Source organism: Diabrotica virgifera, chromosome 10, assembly GCF_917563875.1.
Source record: "Diabrotica virgifera virgifera chromosome 10, PGI_DIABVI_V3a".
Taxonomy (NCBI): Eukaryota; Metazoa; Arthropoda; class Insecta; order Coleoptera; family Chrysomelidae; genus Diabrotica; species Diabrotica virgifera.
The window spans coordinates 33,188,312-33,207,596 of record NC_065452.1 but is presented as its reverse complement, the minus strand read 5'-3'; the positions used below and the strand labels follow the sequence as shown (position 1 = coordinate 33,207,596).

Below are 19,285 nucleotides of genomic sequence, written 5' to 3'. Positions count from 1 at the left end.
GGGTAGAGCACTTTCGAGAGTTGCTGGAAGGGGAACCTACTAATAATATAGAGCTGGACTACCGAAATGAGGAACTCGTGGAACCCCCTTGGTAGAAGAAGTGAAAATATCTATAGAAAAACTAAGGAACCACAAATCCCCAGGCAGCGATGGCATCCCAGCAGAGTTATTTAAGCACGGTGGAGAGCAGCTCACGAAGGTGATGCGAGAAATTGTTTGTACAATTTGGTCTGAGGAGCAAATGCCTGAAGAATGGAGCTTAGGCTTAATATGCCCGTTACACAAAAAGGGAAACCAACTAGAATGCAATAATTACCGCGGAATAACTCTCCTAAATACAGCATACAAGATATTGTCAAACATTTTGCACGAGAGATTGAAGCCTTATACCGAAACGTTTCTAGGAGAATATCAGACAGGATTCATGCGTGGGCGGTCAACCATTAATCAGATCTATACACTACGACAGATCCTGGCAAAAGCGCAAGAGTTTAACATAGATATGTACCATATTTTTGTAGATTTTAAAGCTGCATATGACAGTGTCTTAAGACCAAGTTTTTACAACGCTATGAATGAGTTAGGAATTCCAAAAAACTCATGTATGATAAAAGTGACAATGGCGAAGATACTATCAGCAGTAAAAATTCAAAACGACTCGTCAACCCCATTTGAAATACATAGGGGGTTAAGGCAGGGAGATGCGCTGGCGTGTCAACTTTTTAATGTAGCATTAGAAAAAGTCGTACGAGACGCTAATTTAGATAGCAGGGGAACAATATTCAATAGATTAGTCCAAATTCTAGCATATGCAGTCGACGTGGACATTATAACAAGAACCAGAGCGAGAACTACGGAAATCCTAACCGAGCTGGTAGCAGCAGCAGAACGAAATATCCCCACATCAGGGGAAATAAAAAGACAAATAATAATTGCAAACAGGTGTTATCATAGTCTATCAAAGTACTTAGCTAACAAATGTCTGTCTCAAAAAACTCGTATAAGGCTGTATAGAACATTGATAGTCCCCGTTATCACATATGGATCAGAGGCATGGACGCTAACTAAAACAGATGAATCGCTCTATCGATTTTTGAATGAAAGGTGCTACGCAAGATATTCGGAGCGGTCTGTGAGAATGGAATATGGAGGCGTAGATATAACTTTGAACTGCAGAATATCTACAAGCATACGTTTGGTGGAAAAGATATTACCACTATAATTAAGCGAAACCGCCTGCAGTGGGCAGGACATGTAGCCCGGGCCCCTGAATCGAACATGATAAAAAAGATTCTAACAGCGCAACCCGTGGGAATGAGAAGACGGGGTAGACCAAAGCTGAGGTGGATGGACGGGGTAACGCAAGATGACAATAAGATCTGAGTCGGCAACTGGAAAATGTAAGCAAGGGACAGAACAGAATGGCGTAGAGCGCTTCAGAAAGTCGAGGCCTTCTAAGGGCTGTAGCACCAAGATGGTTATGATGATGAGACCAGAAATCGATCATCTCGTTCAGATGTTGCCCTTCTATAACCTGGTAAAGGTCTTATTGTGAAGTTAACGGTGTCATTAAAACGTCGAACTGCTCTTTGAACTGCAGATCGACTAACGCCTAACATTTCAGCTGCTACGACCATCTTGAATTAAAGCCACCGCTCTTGCAGCATTTGTTGGAGTTAGAGATATTTAGGAAGGATAATTAAATAAAAATATTACACGTTTTCAAATAAAATCACTACACTAGTATGGTTGTTGAACTAAAAACAACACTCAATAAATATCTACTTGCTTACCAGAGACAATTTTTGAAAAGAAAACCTGAAATACCAATTTGATTTAAGAAATATAAAAGCAATATTAAATATATTATTTTATTTCTCGTATACAAAGGTACATCAAAATTTATATAAGAAATTTAATGTCTCTAAAATTATACAGCTTCAAATAGGTAAGAAATAAGGAATGTATAGATTTTTTTGCACCTGAGTGTAGTTTATCCTGGTTAATAAATACAAAAATATCTTACCCATTTCGTAATAGTTTCTATCAGATTATCTGGTGGAAATACTATTTCTTTCATTCTAGCATTATAATAGTTCTCTGTAATGGCAGTTATGACATTTGCAGTAAACTCTGGACAAATCTTCGGCAATAATGTAATTTTATCCAGATTAGTTTTATAAAAGTAAAAATAGTCTTGAACTATTGCGTCAGCCAATTTGCAACTATTTTGAGAACTGTTTCCTATCTGCTGCATCCATGCCCTTGCAGATACTAAAATTTTTGTAGAAGGAATGCCTATCGCAAGGGACACTAACTTGGAAAGTACCTGTATCCTCGAGTTCGCTGTTGTACCACTAAATAATGAAAGAAAGACAGTGTTCCTAGCAGATTCACAAGGCACTGAATCAAAATAATCATACAATGTTTTAACTAATTGGAGCTCTACAAGAGGATTTAGAGGTTGGAGTCTTTTTTCACCTCTTTTATCCACTTCTAAAAAAATAAATTCTGCCATGAGGTCCAGGGCTATATCCATATTCTGTATATCTATATTCTTATTCATACTTGTTGCCATGTGACTGAACATTAATTCGTCTAAAAACAATATTGCAATTAAATAAAATTATTTTAAAGAAACAGGAAAGAACACCCTATTGAATGTGAGGCAAGAATAAAGGTAGAACAGCTACGAGACTTGTCAACACGAGATCTATACCAGAGAAGACTGCAAAAAGTACTGAATGAAAACTACATAACACCGGATGAAGACATAGAAGAAAGGAAGGAAGATTAGAGATAATATCAAAATGACAGCAACGGAAGCACTTGGAGAACGTAAGATAAGTAAACATATATGAAAGAAAAAGAGAACACCATGGTTCTGTGAAGAAATAAAAATAAAATACCAAGAAAAAAAGAAAATGTACCTAGAATACAAGTCCAAAAGAACGAGACAAACATATGAACAATATAAAATATTAAAGAGGAAGATAATAAAGAATGCCTTAAAAAAGATGAAAAATCGAAAAGCTCCTGGGAAAGATGGAATACCTAATGAACTTTTAAAATACGGAGGATATTCACAAAGAACTGAATATCACAACTGAAATACAGGAAGAATTCCAGAAGAATGGAGACCACTCGAATGATAGCGTTATTTAAGAAAGGTGATAGGGCAGACCCCAGTAACTATAGAGGGATAAATTTACTGAGCACTATACTGAAACTCGCAACAAAAATACTGATTGAGAAAATAATAGCGTGCATAAATATATCGGATGAACAACAAGGTTTTAGAAGTGGAAGATCATGTAACGATGCAGTTTTTGTGATAAGGCAAATAGCGGAGAAATCGTCAGAATATAACAAACTAGCCTTTTTCTATTTCATAGACCTAGAGAAAGTGTTTGATAGAATACAATTAAAAGATGTGATACACCTACTATATGACAAAAATTTACCACTGGATATCATAAAACTGGTAGAAAACATATACAGTAAAACCTCCGTTAACCGAAATAATTGGGGGGAGGCCGTTTCGGATAACGAGAATTTCGGTTAAAAATAACATTGTTTTTTGTATTCTTCTTGTATCAAATTACATAGTACCTATTCTCTATCAAAGTTGGTATTAAAAAATACTATGAGGTGATTTCGTAATTTCTTTATTATAAAACAGAACAAAGCAATAAATATTTTCTTTTGTGTATTCCTTTGATAACGATGTTTTGCAGCTATATTTATTACTTATAGACGTTTCAGTTAAAAAGGTTTCGGTTAACGGAGGTTTTACTGTATATAAGAAATAAAATAGAAATGAAAGTCAATGGAATAATAACAGAACCCATAGAAGCAAACGCAGGAATCGGGCAAGGAGATTCACTAAGCCCTCTACTGTTTAAGGTAGTAGTACACTTTAGAAGACCAAAAATAGGCACTTTTTCAAAAAAAAATTTCTCAGAACCTTTATTAAAAATGAACATAAAACTTTTTACATGTTATTATCCAACTCTTAGAGAATACAAAAAATACATATTTTTTCATTTATGCATGTACACTAATATTGCAGAGGGCGCCAAAGTCGAGGCCTCGAAAAAAAGTAGTTGCGATGGCGGACAGTTAATCTCAGGATTGGGATATCTGAAATAACAAAATCGTACAGCATTTGAAAAAGGAAGGTTTCTTACCTGACAATTTACCACCGTAAGTGAAAAATTCAGCAAAGCAAAGATTTTACAGAAATTTGAAAAAAATTTTGTGAAAAAATCTCCCATTTTTCTTCAGTTTCTCGGAATTAAAAAATATTAATTTTTCATTTTTTAGTCAAATTGTGGTAAATTGTCATGTAAGAAATCTTTCTTTTTCAAATGAAATACGACTTTTTCTTTCATAATATATCCCAATCCTGAGAATAACTGTCCGCCATCATTTTTCGAGGCCTCGAATTTTGTGCCCTTTACAATATTAGTGTACGTGCATAAATGAAAAGATATATTTTTTTGTACTCTCTAAGAGTTATATATTAATATGTAAAAAGATTTGTAAAATATGTAAACTGTTCATTTTTAATAAAGGTTCTGAGAAAAACATTCTTGAAAAAAAATGATTATTTTTGGTTTTTTAACACTAGAAAGTCGGGCTTAGCTTACCTACCTAGAAAGCCGGAAGGGATCATTTTGGCCCCACGTTTTTTAATCAATTAAAACTCAGTTTAAAGAAATTAAATCTACTCTAGACGATAGAATCTGATTTTATTTTTTACTTTCATTGTTTAACACATTCGCTGCCTATCAAAAACATTCGGAACACCATACAGTTTGCAGTTTTTGATATTTGCCACACATTGCCTTGTTACAGCCGCGGCAATGATTGGAAGTATGATTTTCTTTACAAAATATTTTCAACTGATATTTTTGTCGTTTTTGGATAGCAACAGTGATAGTTGTTGGTAGACCTGGTGTTGCTAGGCGTAGTTCTAGATTTCTAGAGGCAAGGTATGGGGCACATAATTCTTCACACAGCCGAAGAATAAATTTACAAAGACTGAGTCTACTTCCAGTTATTTCTTTATAAATAATCCATGCATTTATTGCTTCCAAGTCAAGAGTATTATAAAACACGTACATTACATAGGCCATCGTCTTGAAGTTACTTTTATAGTATAAATAAAGATGCGTCATTTGGTCCTCTACACCCACAATTGTATCTTTGTGTTCACCAACAATTTTATCTTTATTACGTAGATGATCAGTATCAGTATAAGGGTAACCATTTACAATAAACATACATAAATATAATTTTACCCATCCAATAGGAATTTGAAAGAAAGGCTCGTCGAATTTTCCAGAAAACCATAATAACTTATACAGGGCCAATTTGGCCCCTTTAGACTTCTATGGTAGATTTGTTAGAAAAACCGTTTAATAAATTTAGTAAACAATATTTTTTTGTGCTAAATAAGTCTTTGTATCAAAATATTAAAAGTCATAAAATATGAAATTATTATTGCCTCAAATAAAAAAACTACAATAACTTCAAATCGCAACAGGGGCCAAATTGGCCCCTCCGACTTTCTAGTGTTAAAGTGTACAAGCACCTTAACATATCGACTTGTCCGTAGAATAGAGTCTGATGTGATAATAGAACAAAAATTAGGTAAATAGTTTAAATAAATCAGCAATGCAAGCTCTATCTAACTGTGTTTTTAAAATTTTTCTATTGCATTTGGATTGCAAGATATAAAATCGAATAACGTCCCATGTCTTGTTCACTACGAAGTAAAAGGAACTTAGTGAACATAAGACGTCGTGCCGAGGAATAGAGGTAAGCGCGCGCTCCATCTGATTCTCATTCCAGACGTTTTTGGTTGGAGAGTGATTGTGTTTAACTGAGTTCTAGTCCACAATAATTCTTTAATGTTATAGAAGTGAATCTAAACTGATAATAGTGAATAATAATATCTATCATTGTGTAAAATGTCACGATCACGTAGAATACTTAATATGCTAAACGAAAACATAGTTTTGCCCGTCTTGTGCACAAACTTTAAATATTTCGCCAATTACTACAAGAACAAATATGACTGATGGTAAGTGTTTGTACTAAATAATCTATTTAAAGCCAAACATTAACATTTAAATAAAAAAAAACAGAAAGAGGATAATTACAATAGTGCTTTTCAAAAAATAGTTTTTTGTTGAACTATATCCACATAGGACGTTATTCGATATAGTTGTGATAATAATTTTTGCATGCATTAAAATACTAAAAATTCTGTTTCGTAGTTAACTATAACCTTATTATTTGCTTTTTACAAGATTAACGTTCTATGCAAAATGTTGAAGAATTAAAAATATAGAACATTTTTCTATAGATTGTGATGAAATATTAAATGATTCATATTTACATAGGACATTTTTCACTGAAAGTTCTAAGTAAAATTATTAGTTCTATGTAACATCCGGACTTTTTACTCGGAGATTAAATAAGTTAATGACGTTTTTCGCTTTAAAATATTCCAAATTTAAAGAAAATGCTTGCTTATTAAATACTGGATAGATAAATAAATGTAATTAATTGCTACCACACTGACCAAATTATAATTTTATGCAATTGGATATAGTAATTGAGTCAATACTCGCAATCTTTAGTTTGTATTTTTATTAGTTGTTATATAATCATGGGGCAACCGGTTTTGAGTCTTACAATATATGACTCATCATCAGGCCCAGTACAAAAAGTCTTCTCAATACAAACTACAAGATAACAGCCATTGAAACTGTTCCACAGCTAAAGATGTACCTGGAAGTCACCAGCCCCATAAGAAGAGTTGACCAATCAAACAGCCCTTAGTCTCTTAAATTGTTAGTTATGTTCAATTTGGAACCAGGCAAAAAAAAATTTTCTGTGTTCCCAGTGGTGTATGTTATTTATCATCAACAGTTGTTTTTGTCTGATTTAGCAGTTGTTTTTGTATGTTTTATTTTGAAGAAGTGTAAAAACATTTAATAATTTAATAATGGGACGGACATCACTCACAAAATTTCACATGCACAAATTTTAAAAAATTGTTTTAAAAAATTGTAAAAAAACAATTTTTTAAAATTTGTGCATGTGAAATTTTGTGAGTGATGTCCCATTATTAAATTATTAAATGTTTTTACACTTCTTCAAAATAAAACATACAAAAACAACTGCTAAATCAGACAAAAACAACTGTTGGTGATAAATAACATACACCACTGGGAACACAGAAAAAAATTTTTTGCCAGGTTCCAAATTGAACATAACTAACAATTTAAGAGACTAAGGGCTGTTTGATTGGTTAACTCTTCTTATGGGGCTGGTGACTTCCAAGTACATCTTTAGCTGTGGAACAGTTTCAATGGCTGTTATCTTGTAGTTTGTATTGAGAAGACTTTTTGTACTGGGCCTGATGATGAGTCCTATATTGTAAGACTCGAAACCGGTTGCCCCATGATTATATAACAACTAATAAAAATACAAACTAAATATTGCGAGTATTGACTCAATTACTATATCCAATTCTATAATGGACTCGCATTGGCAACCCTTTCATCATATAATTTTATGATTATTCCATAGGTATGACGTTATTTCTTTTTAGTTACAGAAGATATACAAGAATATGAGGAATTAGGACCGATATCAAGAGAGCACAAAAAATTGGCACAGAAACCTGCCTAGTTGAATTAGGAAATGAAGAAGAAAAAGTAGCCATACTGCGAAATAAAAGCAAGCTAAAAGAAGTAAAGCCATAAGAAAATATGGATTACAGAACCTCACAAAAAGAGAGCAACAGAAAGCGAAAGCCTTAAGAGATATAAGCAGAGATGAGAGAAAAATTTCGAGAAGGTGCTGACTTGCCCACAAGGAAATGTCAGTATCTATTACTATAAACGGAAGCTGTCTTGTTTAAATTTTACTGTTTTCGATATGGGAAAGAAAAAGTCCACATGCTACATGTGGGATGAATCAGTGGCAAAACGTGGGGCCAATGAAGTGAGCAGTTGTTTATTTGATTTTATTGAAAATAACCAATGTTAAAACGAAAGTTAAAAAAGGTGCCAAAGAGTTCCGTTTTTGGTCAGACAATTGCGCTGGCCAAAATTGCAATCTAAATACTATAATAGGAATTCCTGTGATAGCTAATGCTACGTTAAAGTGTATTACTTAAAAATTTAGTAAAAATAAATAAACAAATAATTTTACACCTTTATAAAAATATACTTACCTACCTAGTTTCATTTATTACTAGTTCCTTGATAAGTCACCTAATTAAAGGTAAATTAAGGGTTTGCCTAATTAAGGACAGTTTTGAATAATAATCATTATGAATAATAATAATTATTTGGAAAAATATTAAAATCTTGGTTTTAATGGAATTCAATCAACTTAAGTAACTTAATTCAGTAAAATAGTGAATACGTATTACCTAGTCCGTATAAATCAAGTAATTATCTACAGAAAATTTGTCAAATTATAGTACATAAGATACTCACATATGACCAAAACGAAATACGTAATTCCGGACAAAAATGTACTAAATGCATATAAGACGAAGTATTCTTTTTAAGTTTCCGTAAAATAATGCCTTTAAAACGCTCTGCTGAGAACTATGCATCTTGCAGATAAGACTTTGTTCTACGGATGAGTCGATATTGTTGGATGCAATAATAAAATAAGTGAAGAAAAAAAGAGGGTACAAAATGGGCGATAGAGAGATAAAAAATACTCTATTACGCTGATGACACTGTGTTAGTAGCAGAGTGCGAAGATGACCTAGAAAGATTACTGCACAAATTCAATATTGACGCAAAAGAAATGAATATGAAAATATCAGCCCAAAAACAAAAAGCTTAGTAATAGCCAAAGAACCAATAAGATGCAAATTGGAGTTAGACAATCAAATTATACAACAAGTACAGTGGAACCCCGATAAGTTGGCCCCCGATAACCCGGAAGTCTGGCTAACCCGGACTGATTTTCATCAGACAAACATTTCAACAATAAAAATGCATATAATAGGTATAATATTTGAGATATAATGGGTATTTGTGTAATTTGAACTATACAATAGTCAAATGACTCATGGCACACAGCAGCACAGTGACATTCATTGTCTCGGATTATCGGAAACAACAGGCACCTGTTATTCCTTTATTTATTTCGAACTGTCTTGGCATTGTTTAAAAAAGACTAAAAGACAATTTAAAAAATTCTTTTTTAAACAATGGTCTTAGTAGTCACCACTGTTCTAGAATAACATAACATCATTCGGATTGTGACCGTATTGTGTGTAGTACAATGACACAATTTGGTAAAACGAACACCTAAGATTGGAAACAAAGGTCCGAATATATGTCAGTTATTAGGCCAGTTATGACTTACACAGCCTAAACAAGACCAGATACAATACAAGCAAAACAGGAAGACATCTGGAGACCAACAATGTGAAGATCTTAAGAAGGATTGCTGGAAAAGGACTACATGGACCAAAAGTACCAACGTCAGGAAAACAGTGATTTTAAGACACTTGGTTTTTTCATATATTATTCCCTATGCTTCCTTGAACACTTTCCCGGCCATCTGGCTACTGAGACAGGTTGCATTCATCACTGCGCAGCGCACCTGTACAGGTACATATATCGAATTTAAAATTATTTTAAGACGAAAAATTTTTTTGCCATTACTTTTTAAACATTATTAGAAATATGAATTATAATTGCCAAGCATTTCTGTGGTTGCTAAATATGCGCCAGACGCTATTTTTTATAAATAATAATTGAAAAATTTAAATCATTTTAGTATGGCTGAAATTTTAGTATTATATTATTTACACATAAATAAATGCAAAATTAATTTGCCAGGCATCAATTCGGTTGCATTCACCAGCCAGATGGATTTAAAATCATAAAAATAATGTGTATTTTCAGCAAAACGATCGCTTGTTGGGTTAAGAAACTAGACAAACAAAAGATACGACAATTTTAGGGGTAAATGTTGTCCGCACATGTTATTAAGATGGGTCAGTCACAATAAATTCACAGTTTGTTAACGATTCTTGTCGAGTTTCTATTTAGTGAAAAGTAATTGTGATACAATATAATGGCAAATAAAATACAATGTGTGTTTTGCAAGGAAAAAAAACGAGAAAGTAATAACTTTTGTGGATGAAAAACAAACTGTTAAAGTGTAAAGACGTTTTGAGTGCGCATATTAAATACAATTTAAAATATAATAATGTATGTACAGTTACCGGACCAAGTGAATACCACTGATGGATATGGATACCATAAAAAATGTTACAATTCTTTTGCAGCCTTAATGGCTATTATTTTTATTATTATGACTTTAAATTTAAATTGTATATACTGATGTGATCTTGATTATTGATATGAGATAATATTCTTATATGTCATTTAATTTAATCAATGCATTTATAATAATCTAATTAATTTACCAGATCACATATCAATATGTTTTCAATCTCAGGGCTTTTTATAAAATTAATTACTTACTTACGTGGCTTCTAAGTATTTCTCAATGGTTCCTAATCGGGATAGGAAAGAAAAGAGTAAAATAATACACACATATCGACACCTGATATGAAAAACATTGTATCTCCACTTACAATGTTTTTCAACTATGGCTTAAATAGCATCTATAAACGATAACCTTCAATTTGGTCTAAGAACTTTTATCCTATCTTATGTAATTATAAAGTTATTTAACAAAATAACCTCATTGTAAGTGCAAATTTTTGATCACTGGGTGGAAAAAACATTGTAACCAATGTTACAATATTAAAAATTTTTATTATTGATGAAACTTTTTTACTAAAACATTGTAACATGGGATACAATGTTTTTCTAGAAACATTTATTGAGTAAGTTTTTATAACTGCATTGTACGTTGTGATACAAGAAAGCAAGGTAGTGGAATATTAAGATCAACAACATTGTAACTCGATATAGTCAGGAGGTAAATTCTATATTATTAACTGCTTAGCATAGTAAGAATGCCTCAAATCGTAAAATCTCACATAAAAATACTAGTTTAGAATTTCAAACAAAAATAATAACACCTATATCATTCACTGCTGAACTAACTTCTACTGATGAAACTCAGATAATCAATGGTCACAGTGGATTTCACGCTCAAGATACATCGACAATGCAAACTTCTACATGCACCGAAGATACAAGTTCACCATTAGATACGTCTGCTAAGAAAAAACAATACCCCAAGAAGAAAAATCTTAGAAGGAAGAGACAAAGGGATCCTAGTGTTTGGAAAATGAATGTCTTGAAGAAACTGAGGAACTCTGGCCAAGAATTTACTGACAAAACTAGAAAATTATGGAAAATTAGAGAACTGGGACCTGGATGTAACGATAAATATATCAGAAAATGTAAATCGAAATTATCACAAAATGATAGACTCAATTTATTTAATAATTTTTGGGCAATGTCTGATCATGACCAACAAAGCGAATATTTATGTTATCAGACAAGAGAGGAAAGTTGCAAAGCTAAAAGAGTCCAGAAGACACTGGACATATGAATATAATTTGCAGTTGGCAGAACACTGACTTCAAGTTTGTAAGAAAACGTTTTTGGACACTTTTAACATAACAGATATGTGGTTAACTACACTATTCAAAAAAATTGGTAGTCATGAAGGCGGAGGCCGTATACCTGGAGATATGCGTGGTCGCCACAAGAACAGGGCAAATGCTGCAGACGAAAGTATTAAAAATTAGATTCGTGCGCATATAAACTCTGTTCCAGCAAAAGAATCCCATTACGTAAGGCAAAGAACAAGTAAGATGTATTTTGATGAGTCTTTAATTTTTCCCAAATTGTATTCACTATATAATGAATGGATGTTAGAGAATCACCCATGCGATAAACCAGCCACCAAAAGTCAGTACAGAAACATATTCAATACTGAGTTTAATATCGGTTTTTTTGCACCGAAAAAAGTGCTTTACATATTATTGCAAATAAATGTGTTGCACGTGAAACGAAAAATCGCGATAAAGATCTAAGACCACTAAGAAAACAGAAACGGTTTTAACTGCCTGCTTTGATTTGCAAAAAATATTAATTACGCTCCAATCAGAGGTACCATTGTTTTAATATAAAAGGAAGTTTAAAGTGTATAACTTTACTATCTTTGATCTTGGATCTGCGGAAGGTTATTGTTATGCATGGGATGAAACCACAAGTAAAAAGGGGCCTAATGAAGTAAGTAGTGCGGTATTTGATTTTATTAAGAGAAAAGTTGCTGGTGGAGCATTAGAGTTTAGATTTTATTCAGATTGTTCTGGAGGACAAAATCGAAATCGAATAATATTTTTAATGTATATTTATGCAGCTAAGATCATGAATATTAATATTACACATACGTTTTTTGACGTGGGCCACTCTCAATCTGAGGGTAATTCAATGCACGCCCTTATTGAGCGAAGAAAAAAGAACCAAGTTGTTTATGTACCACGACAGTGGTATACACTGATAAGGTGTGCTAAAGTCACAAGAAAACCATACGATTTAAAAGAACTAAGTCAAAATGACATCTTGGACTTTAAATCAATGTTAAAGAAAATACCTAATTGGGATTTAGATATAAGTAGATAAACGCCAAGTTTTCTGGTCGAAAATACAATACGTAAAAATATATAAAGAACATATCCAAACCAAAATCGAGCAAAAGGGCTACCAAATCCAGGAATAAAAATATACACGATTTATGGGAAGTACAAATTCCTTTAGCATATAATGGGTTACTTCCCATAACCACTTCAAAATATAAAGATCTTGTTGCTTTGTGCTCTGGTAAAGCTATACCAGAGCAATATTGCAGTTTTTATTTAAATCTTCCCCACTCTCAACAAACGGAATATTCGGATGATGACTCTGAATAAAAGTTTGCATGGGGTTAATTTTGTTTATTTTTTAATAGAATATAAACTGTTTTATAATTTGTAAATATTCTAAAATAAACTATTTTTAATGGGAAATAAGCCACAATTTTACCAAAAAAATGATTTTATTAACATTAAATTTATTTTATTAAGATTAAATAAATTATTAGAAGAATTTTTTTACTTAGCAACAACATTTTTGTTTATTTTAGTAGTATTTTGTATTTTGACAACGAAACCCGATTTGGGCGTCGACACGTTAATAAAATCATTTTTTGGTAAAATTGTGGCTTATTTCCCATTAAAAATAGGTTATTGTAAAAATGCCACAAGTAAATAGCTTCAGAACAACATTGTAAATGTTCATTTTGTAATAAATAAATCTAAAAGATATTATTTTATTTACCTGCTTCTTGTTAGTATGTATGACGTAAATTCTTAAATTCTACTTGTCTGAGCAAAAAAATTACGTTTCAAGTAAAACCAATAAAATAAATTAATTATAATCTCTTTATTTGGATATTTACTGATTAGTTACAATTTATATGCACCTAACCAAAGAAACATACTGTGTTGAAATATCATTGTATGAACCACTTACAATGATTTTCACCTAAAATTCTGAAAAAATTTGCTATTGTAACTCGACCTAAATCAGAACCAGTAATGTTGACAACAATGTGATATGTAAAAGTGAAAAGCTGAGAAAAAGTTATAAAATATGGATTAAGAACATTACAAAAAATATAAAAGCTGACCCAGTAAAAAAAATAAAATGTTTTGGAAATTTCTTTAAATCACTCTCCTGTAAACTAAGCAAAAGTGAGTTACAATGTTTTTCATATCAGGTGTCGATATGGGTTACACTTATAATCAAAATATTGTTTATTTTATTTAAATGGCAATCACTGCTTAATATTTGCTATATCTTATTATTCTTAAACATAACATTTACACATGGGAATCTTATTTCCTTTTGGTTTCCAATTGAAAGTTTTTATTAACATTTAACTATTAGGATTTATTAGCAATAATTCTATTTAAGTTTGATGAAGCTTTTCTGATATTATTGATTTTGTTCTTCAATTTTAAATGTGGTATTTAATACGAAAAACCCATACATTCATGTCCAAACAAATGAGACTGACCTTTTTCTGGTGAACTGAGAATGTCTTCACACAAGACCCGTTTCCTGCTATCCTTGGCTGCGATCAAAACCTCGTCCTGGCTTCCAGTAATGTTCTCCTTTGAAAACTAGCTCTTATAGCTTCCGTTCCTGCTTCTGTCGTGATGCCGTGTTTCTACCTTTTTCGAAACTTCAATCAGCTACCGGGACACTCTTGGCTCAAGGAGGTTCTTTACTCTCGACCTGGCCTACCTCTCGTTCCACGATAGATACTCCACACTCACGGAACTACACCGGCTTTCTCACTCTCCGTACACTACCGTCTACTACTGGACTTCACTTCTCGACAGCTCAAAACATTCTGATCTATCTTTTTCATCCATTCCCCTACTTTCTAAATATCCCTTCCAAATTCACAAATCAAACTTTCACCACCAACTCTCATTCGCAGTCTTCCTCAAAACCAATTTTTAATCTTTCTAAATATGCTTAATGGATTTAAAAAAAAAAATAGTTAATTCCCATTCTAAAATTACTTTCTACTATTTACAAAATTTAATGACCTATTATCTACTTCAACTGAGTCTTATTTAGCATAGGCTAATGATCGAACCTTCCGCGAACAACGATAATGACCTATTATCTCTTTCAACTTAGTCTTATTTAGCATAGGCTAATGATCAACCTTCCGCGAACAACGATAATGGTACGCGCCATTCACTTTGTTTATTCTCGGCGCATTGTCCCGAGTTCCGTAAGCTTTTTCTAATCACTTCTTAAATTAAATATAACAATTTGTTGTATACAGGTTGTTCTAAATTTATATGCCCGTGGTTGAGAAAATTGAAAATATTTTATATTAAATTGAACTCTGTTTATAATTATCAAAATTTAATTTTCATATCAAATAGAAATATAACAATACATATCATAAAATATCTCAATTTTAACTGTATATTAGGGTTACCTAATTTTGAATAAATTCTTCTTCTATTTCTAAGTATCGTAACATATCTGACATTAATTCAGTTTTGTCAAATCTTCGTCATACATCAAGTTCTTTGCTGTCAAGTGTGAGTGACACAAGTTATATTATATGTATAATATATATCATATTCATAAATACAAGTATGTATAAATTTTGATACGACTTCAATTTCATTTTATCCTTTTTTTCTATGATTATTTAATTTGAAAACATTAATTTAAACAATTTAATTGAAAAAATGATTCCCAAAATAAAAAATATTATTTTTTATTATGTTGTTGAAAATGTCGACAATAATTTTTATTTATTAACATTTTACATATTTAATTCTGTCATTATTAGATAGGTTGAGATAAATAAAAATTTCTTTAAATACCTTAGGTAGATTTATTCCTGTCTCTTTCCGCCAGTCTACTCTACCGCTATCTTTCTGTAATAACTAATATATTACTGGAATACCCTACAACTTTAATTTGATCTGGCTGATTTGATCTTGTAATTCATGTTTCTGATATGTTTAAAAAGTAGACAAAAAAATGTTCATCTTAAACTAATTTCAAATATATTTACCTGTATCTTTTGTTTGTCTTATTTCTTAACACAGCCAGCGATCGTTTTGCTGAAAATACACATTATTTTTATGATTGTAAATCCATCTGGTTGGTGAATGCAATCGAATTAATGTTTGGCAAATTAATTTTGCATTTATTTATGTGTTAATAATATAATACTAAATTACAGACATACTAAAATGATTTAAATTTTTCTATTATTATTTATAATAACTAGCGTCTGGCGCACATTTAGCAACCACAGAAATGTCTGGCAATTATAATTCATGTTTCTAATAATGTTTAAAAAGTAATGACAAAAAAATTTTTCGTCTTAAACTAATTTCAAATATAGCCAGCGTACGATTTGATGAAAATATATATCATTTTAAACGATTTTAAATCCATCTGGCTGATGACCGCATCCGAATTAATGTCTGGCAAATTAATTTTGCATTTATTTATGTGTTAATATTATAATATTAAAATTACAGACATACTAAAATGATTAAAATTTTTCTATTATTATTTATAATAAATAGCGCCTGGCGCGCATTTAGCAACCACAGAAATGTCTGGCAATTGTAATTCATGTTTCTGATAATGTTTAAAAAGTAATGGCAAAAAAATTTTCGTCTTAAAATAATTTTAAATTCGATATATTTACCTGTACAGGTGTGCTGTGCGGTAATGAACGCAACCTGTTTCAGTAGCCAGATGGCTGGGAAGGTGTTCGAGGATTCATAGGGAATAATATATTAAAGAATCAGCTGTCTTAAAATAGTTGCTCGAAAACGTTGATAGCCATTTAGACTATAGCGTCTGGCACGTATTTAGCAACCACAGAAATGTCTGGCAATTATAATTCATATTTCTAAGAATGTTTTACAAGTAATGGCAAACAAATTTTTCGTCTTAAAATAATTTTAAATTCGATATATTTACCTGTACAGGTGCGCTGCGCAGTAATGAATGCAACCTGTCTCAGTGACCAGATGGCCGGTAAGGTGTTCTAGGATGCATAGGGAATAATATATTAAAGAATCAGCTGTCCTAAAATAGTTGCCCAAAAACGTTGCTAGCTCTTAGACCAACAGGACAGGGTAAGAAGTGAGGAAATCAGATGCATACGTGGGGTAGCCCAATATAAATACCTAGGTAAAGAATAGAAAAGAAGAGAGGAATCAACGCATAAGCAGGATGTCTGAATCAAGGATAGTAAGAATAGCCAGGGCCAAGTAACCCTTAGGCAGAAGAAGTATATGACGCCCAAGGAAAAGATGGAATAACAATTTAGGGGCAGAATGAAAGGCACCGTTGAAGAAAAACAGGCAGTACTGCCTATATAAAAAAATAATTATTTAAAAAAAATCATATTCCTTACTTATTTTGTGCAGTGCTTCCTTTGAGCACAGAGGAAATTCTAGCTTCCTCAAGCTTTGTTTTAAACTCATATTAACAGGAAAATACAAATTAATAACACTACTGGAACTGGACACTGGAAACACATACCACTTACTTACAGTCTATGGCGTCTCTGGAATCTGGAAATAACCAGAACCAACGCAACGGTCAGAAATCACGCCACAATAACGCCGACACAGCATAAAAAACAAAGTCAGTTTATTCTGGTGATTCAGATTCTGCTCCATTTCTGCTGGGACCGGTAAGTCGGTGAACACATGGTAAACACCGAATAACAAAAACAAAAACGACTTAATTCTAGCAGCTGACCCACTACTTTGTGCCGTGTAATTTGGGTTGCCTATATAAACTTGAATCGGCGAAATGGGCATATAAATTAATAAATAATTGTACCTTTTTTGTAGTATGTATTTAAAAATGAAACTGAAAACTTATTACAGTCGAACCCGCTTATTAGAATCCCTGTTATAGGAATATCCCGGTTTAAGGAATAAAAATTTGATTTCCCGAAATGTTTTCATTTACTCCTTAATAAATGTAACCGCTTATAGGAATACGTTTTAGTTAAACAGTATCGCTTTATAGAATACTATTCAGATAGACCAAAAACTTTTTATGTACAAATTCCTAAAAATTTACATGGTTTCTGGTTTATAGGGTCTGTCAGGTAATATTTTACTACTTCGTTGTGGGCACCAATATTTCTAACATCTGACAAAAATATTCACAGATCATAAAGTAGGTACTTTTTCATTTTTGTAAACATTTTTATTGCTAACCCATTGTGTTGCCAGTCAATAGAGTTTAAAAAACGGTTAATTTGGGCATAACCGCTTGTAAAATTATAAGAAGTTTTCTTTAAGGCCAATCCAATGTCAATTTTTTAATCATTATAATTTAGAGCAAAAAGTGAATAATCTTTTATGTAAAACAAATTCGTCTAAGATTACCGATTATTTTTCCAGAAAAAATAAGTAATTTTGTTGTATGTATTTAAATAAGAAAATATAATATATGTATATTATTATCTACATATTGCACACATTTCATACGTATTGGTGTATGCATGAACATACATATAATGTAATTTAGTTTTTTAATAAAATAAGTATCAGTTAGGTACACTACTCTATTATTAACACAAAAAGAAATTAAACCATAATATACGTATGTAGGTATGTACATACATAGTATGTACAAAGTACATTATGTACTATTATTAGATACGTATATTCGGTACAATTATTTCTACTATTAGTCACCAGTGATCGGTTATTAGAATATCCCGGTTATAGGAATATTTTTGCTTGGCACGAAGGCTATTCTAATAAGCGGGTTCGACTGTACTATAAAGAGCGATCTGTAGGCTATGCTTGACTTAACTAAAACAATTAGAGGTTTGTTCCAACACAACCAGGAACCGTCATGTAACAATCACGTTACCAAAGTTACTAAATAATTAACGTTCCATATGTGTTCCATACAGGGCCGTAACTACCATTGGGGCAACCGGGGCCCCCGGCCAAGGGGGGCCCCACAGGAGTCCCCTTCGATTGGCCGAGATATTACATTGATTGACAGAGATTGACATAGATTTTAACCAGGAAAATAAAAATATGTATTTTGAAAACCGATCCCAACAAAATATTTTCAAATGACACAATTTTGAAAAGACCTTTTAAAAATAACGCAACATAAAGTTTTAATTTTTCACTGGGGAAATTAGTCTTTTCGACTAAAATGCAATTGGAATAGAACAGGGGCCCCTGAGGCCTGAGCTAAACTGGGGCCCCCGATACCTTAACATAAAAATTTAAATTATTACTTAGGAAATTAGTTATTTCGGCGTAATAAAACCTAAAATACAATTGTAGGAGGGGGCGCTGAGCTGGGTCCCCGAGACCTTTCGTAAAGATATAAATTGTTACTGAGGAAATTAGTTATTTTGGCGAAATAAAAACTAAAATGCAACCGGAATAGGGGACCCAGGTGCCAGTTGCTTTGTCTTAACGAATTTACTCCAGACCACATCTTGGTACGTGAAAGGAACCACATGGTACCACATATTGAAAAGAAAGATAAGGATAAGATAGAATCAGCACATTAGGATCAGTCCCACCAGTACACTGACCAGCTTCACAGAGTGTCTTTGGCTCACACAGGTGCATTTACGTTCGCTTGGTTATTCGTTCGCTACAAAGTAAGACCATTTACATTGTAGCGAACGAACGCATTCGTTG

At 32.4% G+C, this 19,285-nt stretch overlaps 1 protein-coding gene across 1 annotated transcript in view; it reads right to left on the bottom strand.

Annotated features, from left to right (window-relative positions):
* Nucleotides 1-17,331, bottom strand: part of LOC126893203 (integrator complex subunit 15-like) — a 31,714-nt gene extending 14,383 nt beyond the window's left edge. Inside the window, exons 1-2 of the mRNA XM_050663169.1 lie at nucleotides 17,005-17,331; nucleotides 2,027-2,598 (exon numbers count right to left, since the gene is read on the bottom strand). Of these exons, the coding sequence (XP_050519126.1) occupies nucleotides 2,027-2,598; nucleotides 17,005-17,074 (642 nt within the window). The 5' untranslated portion in view covers nucleotides 17,075-17,331. The remainder of the gene's footprint in view (nucleotides 1-2,026; nucleotides 2,599-17,004) is intronic.
* Between the last annotated feature and the right edge of the window lie 1,954 nt (nucleotides 17,332-19,285).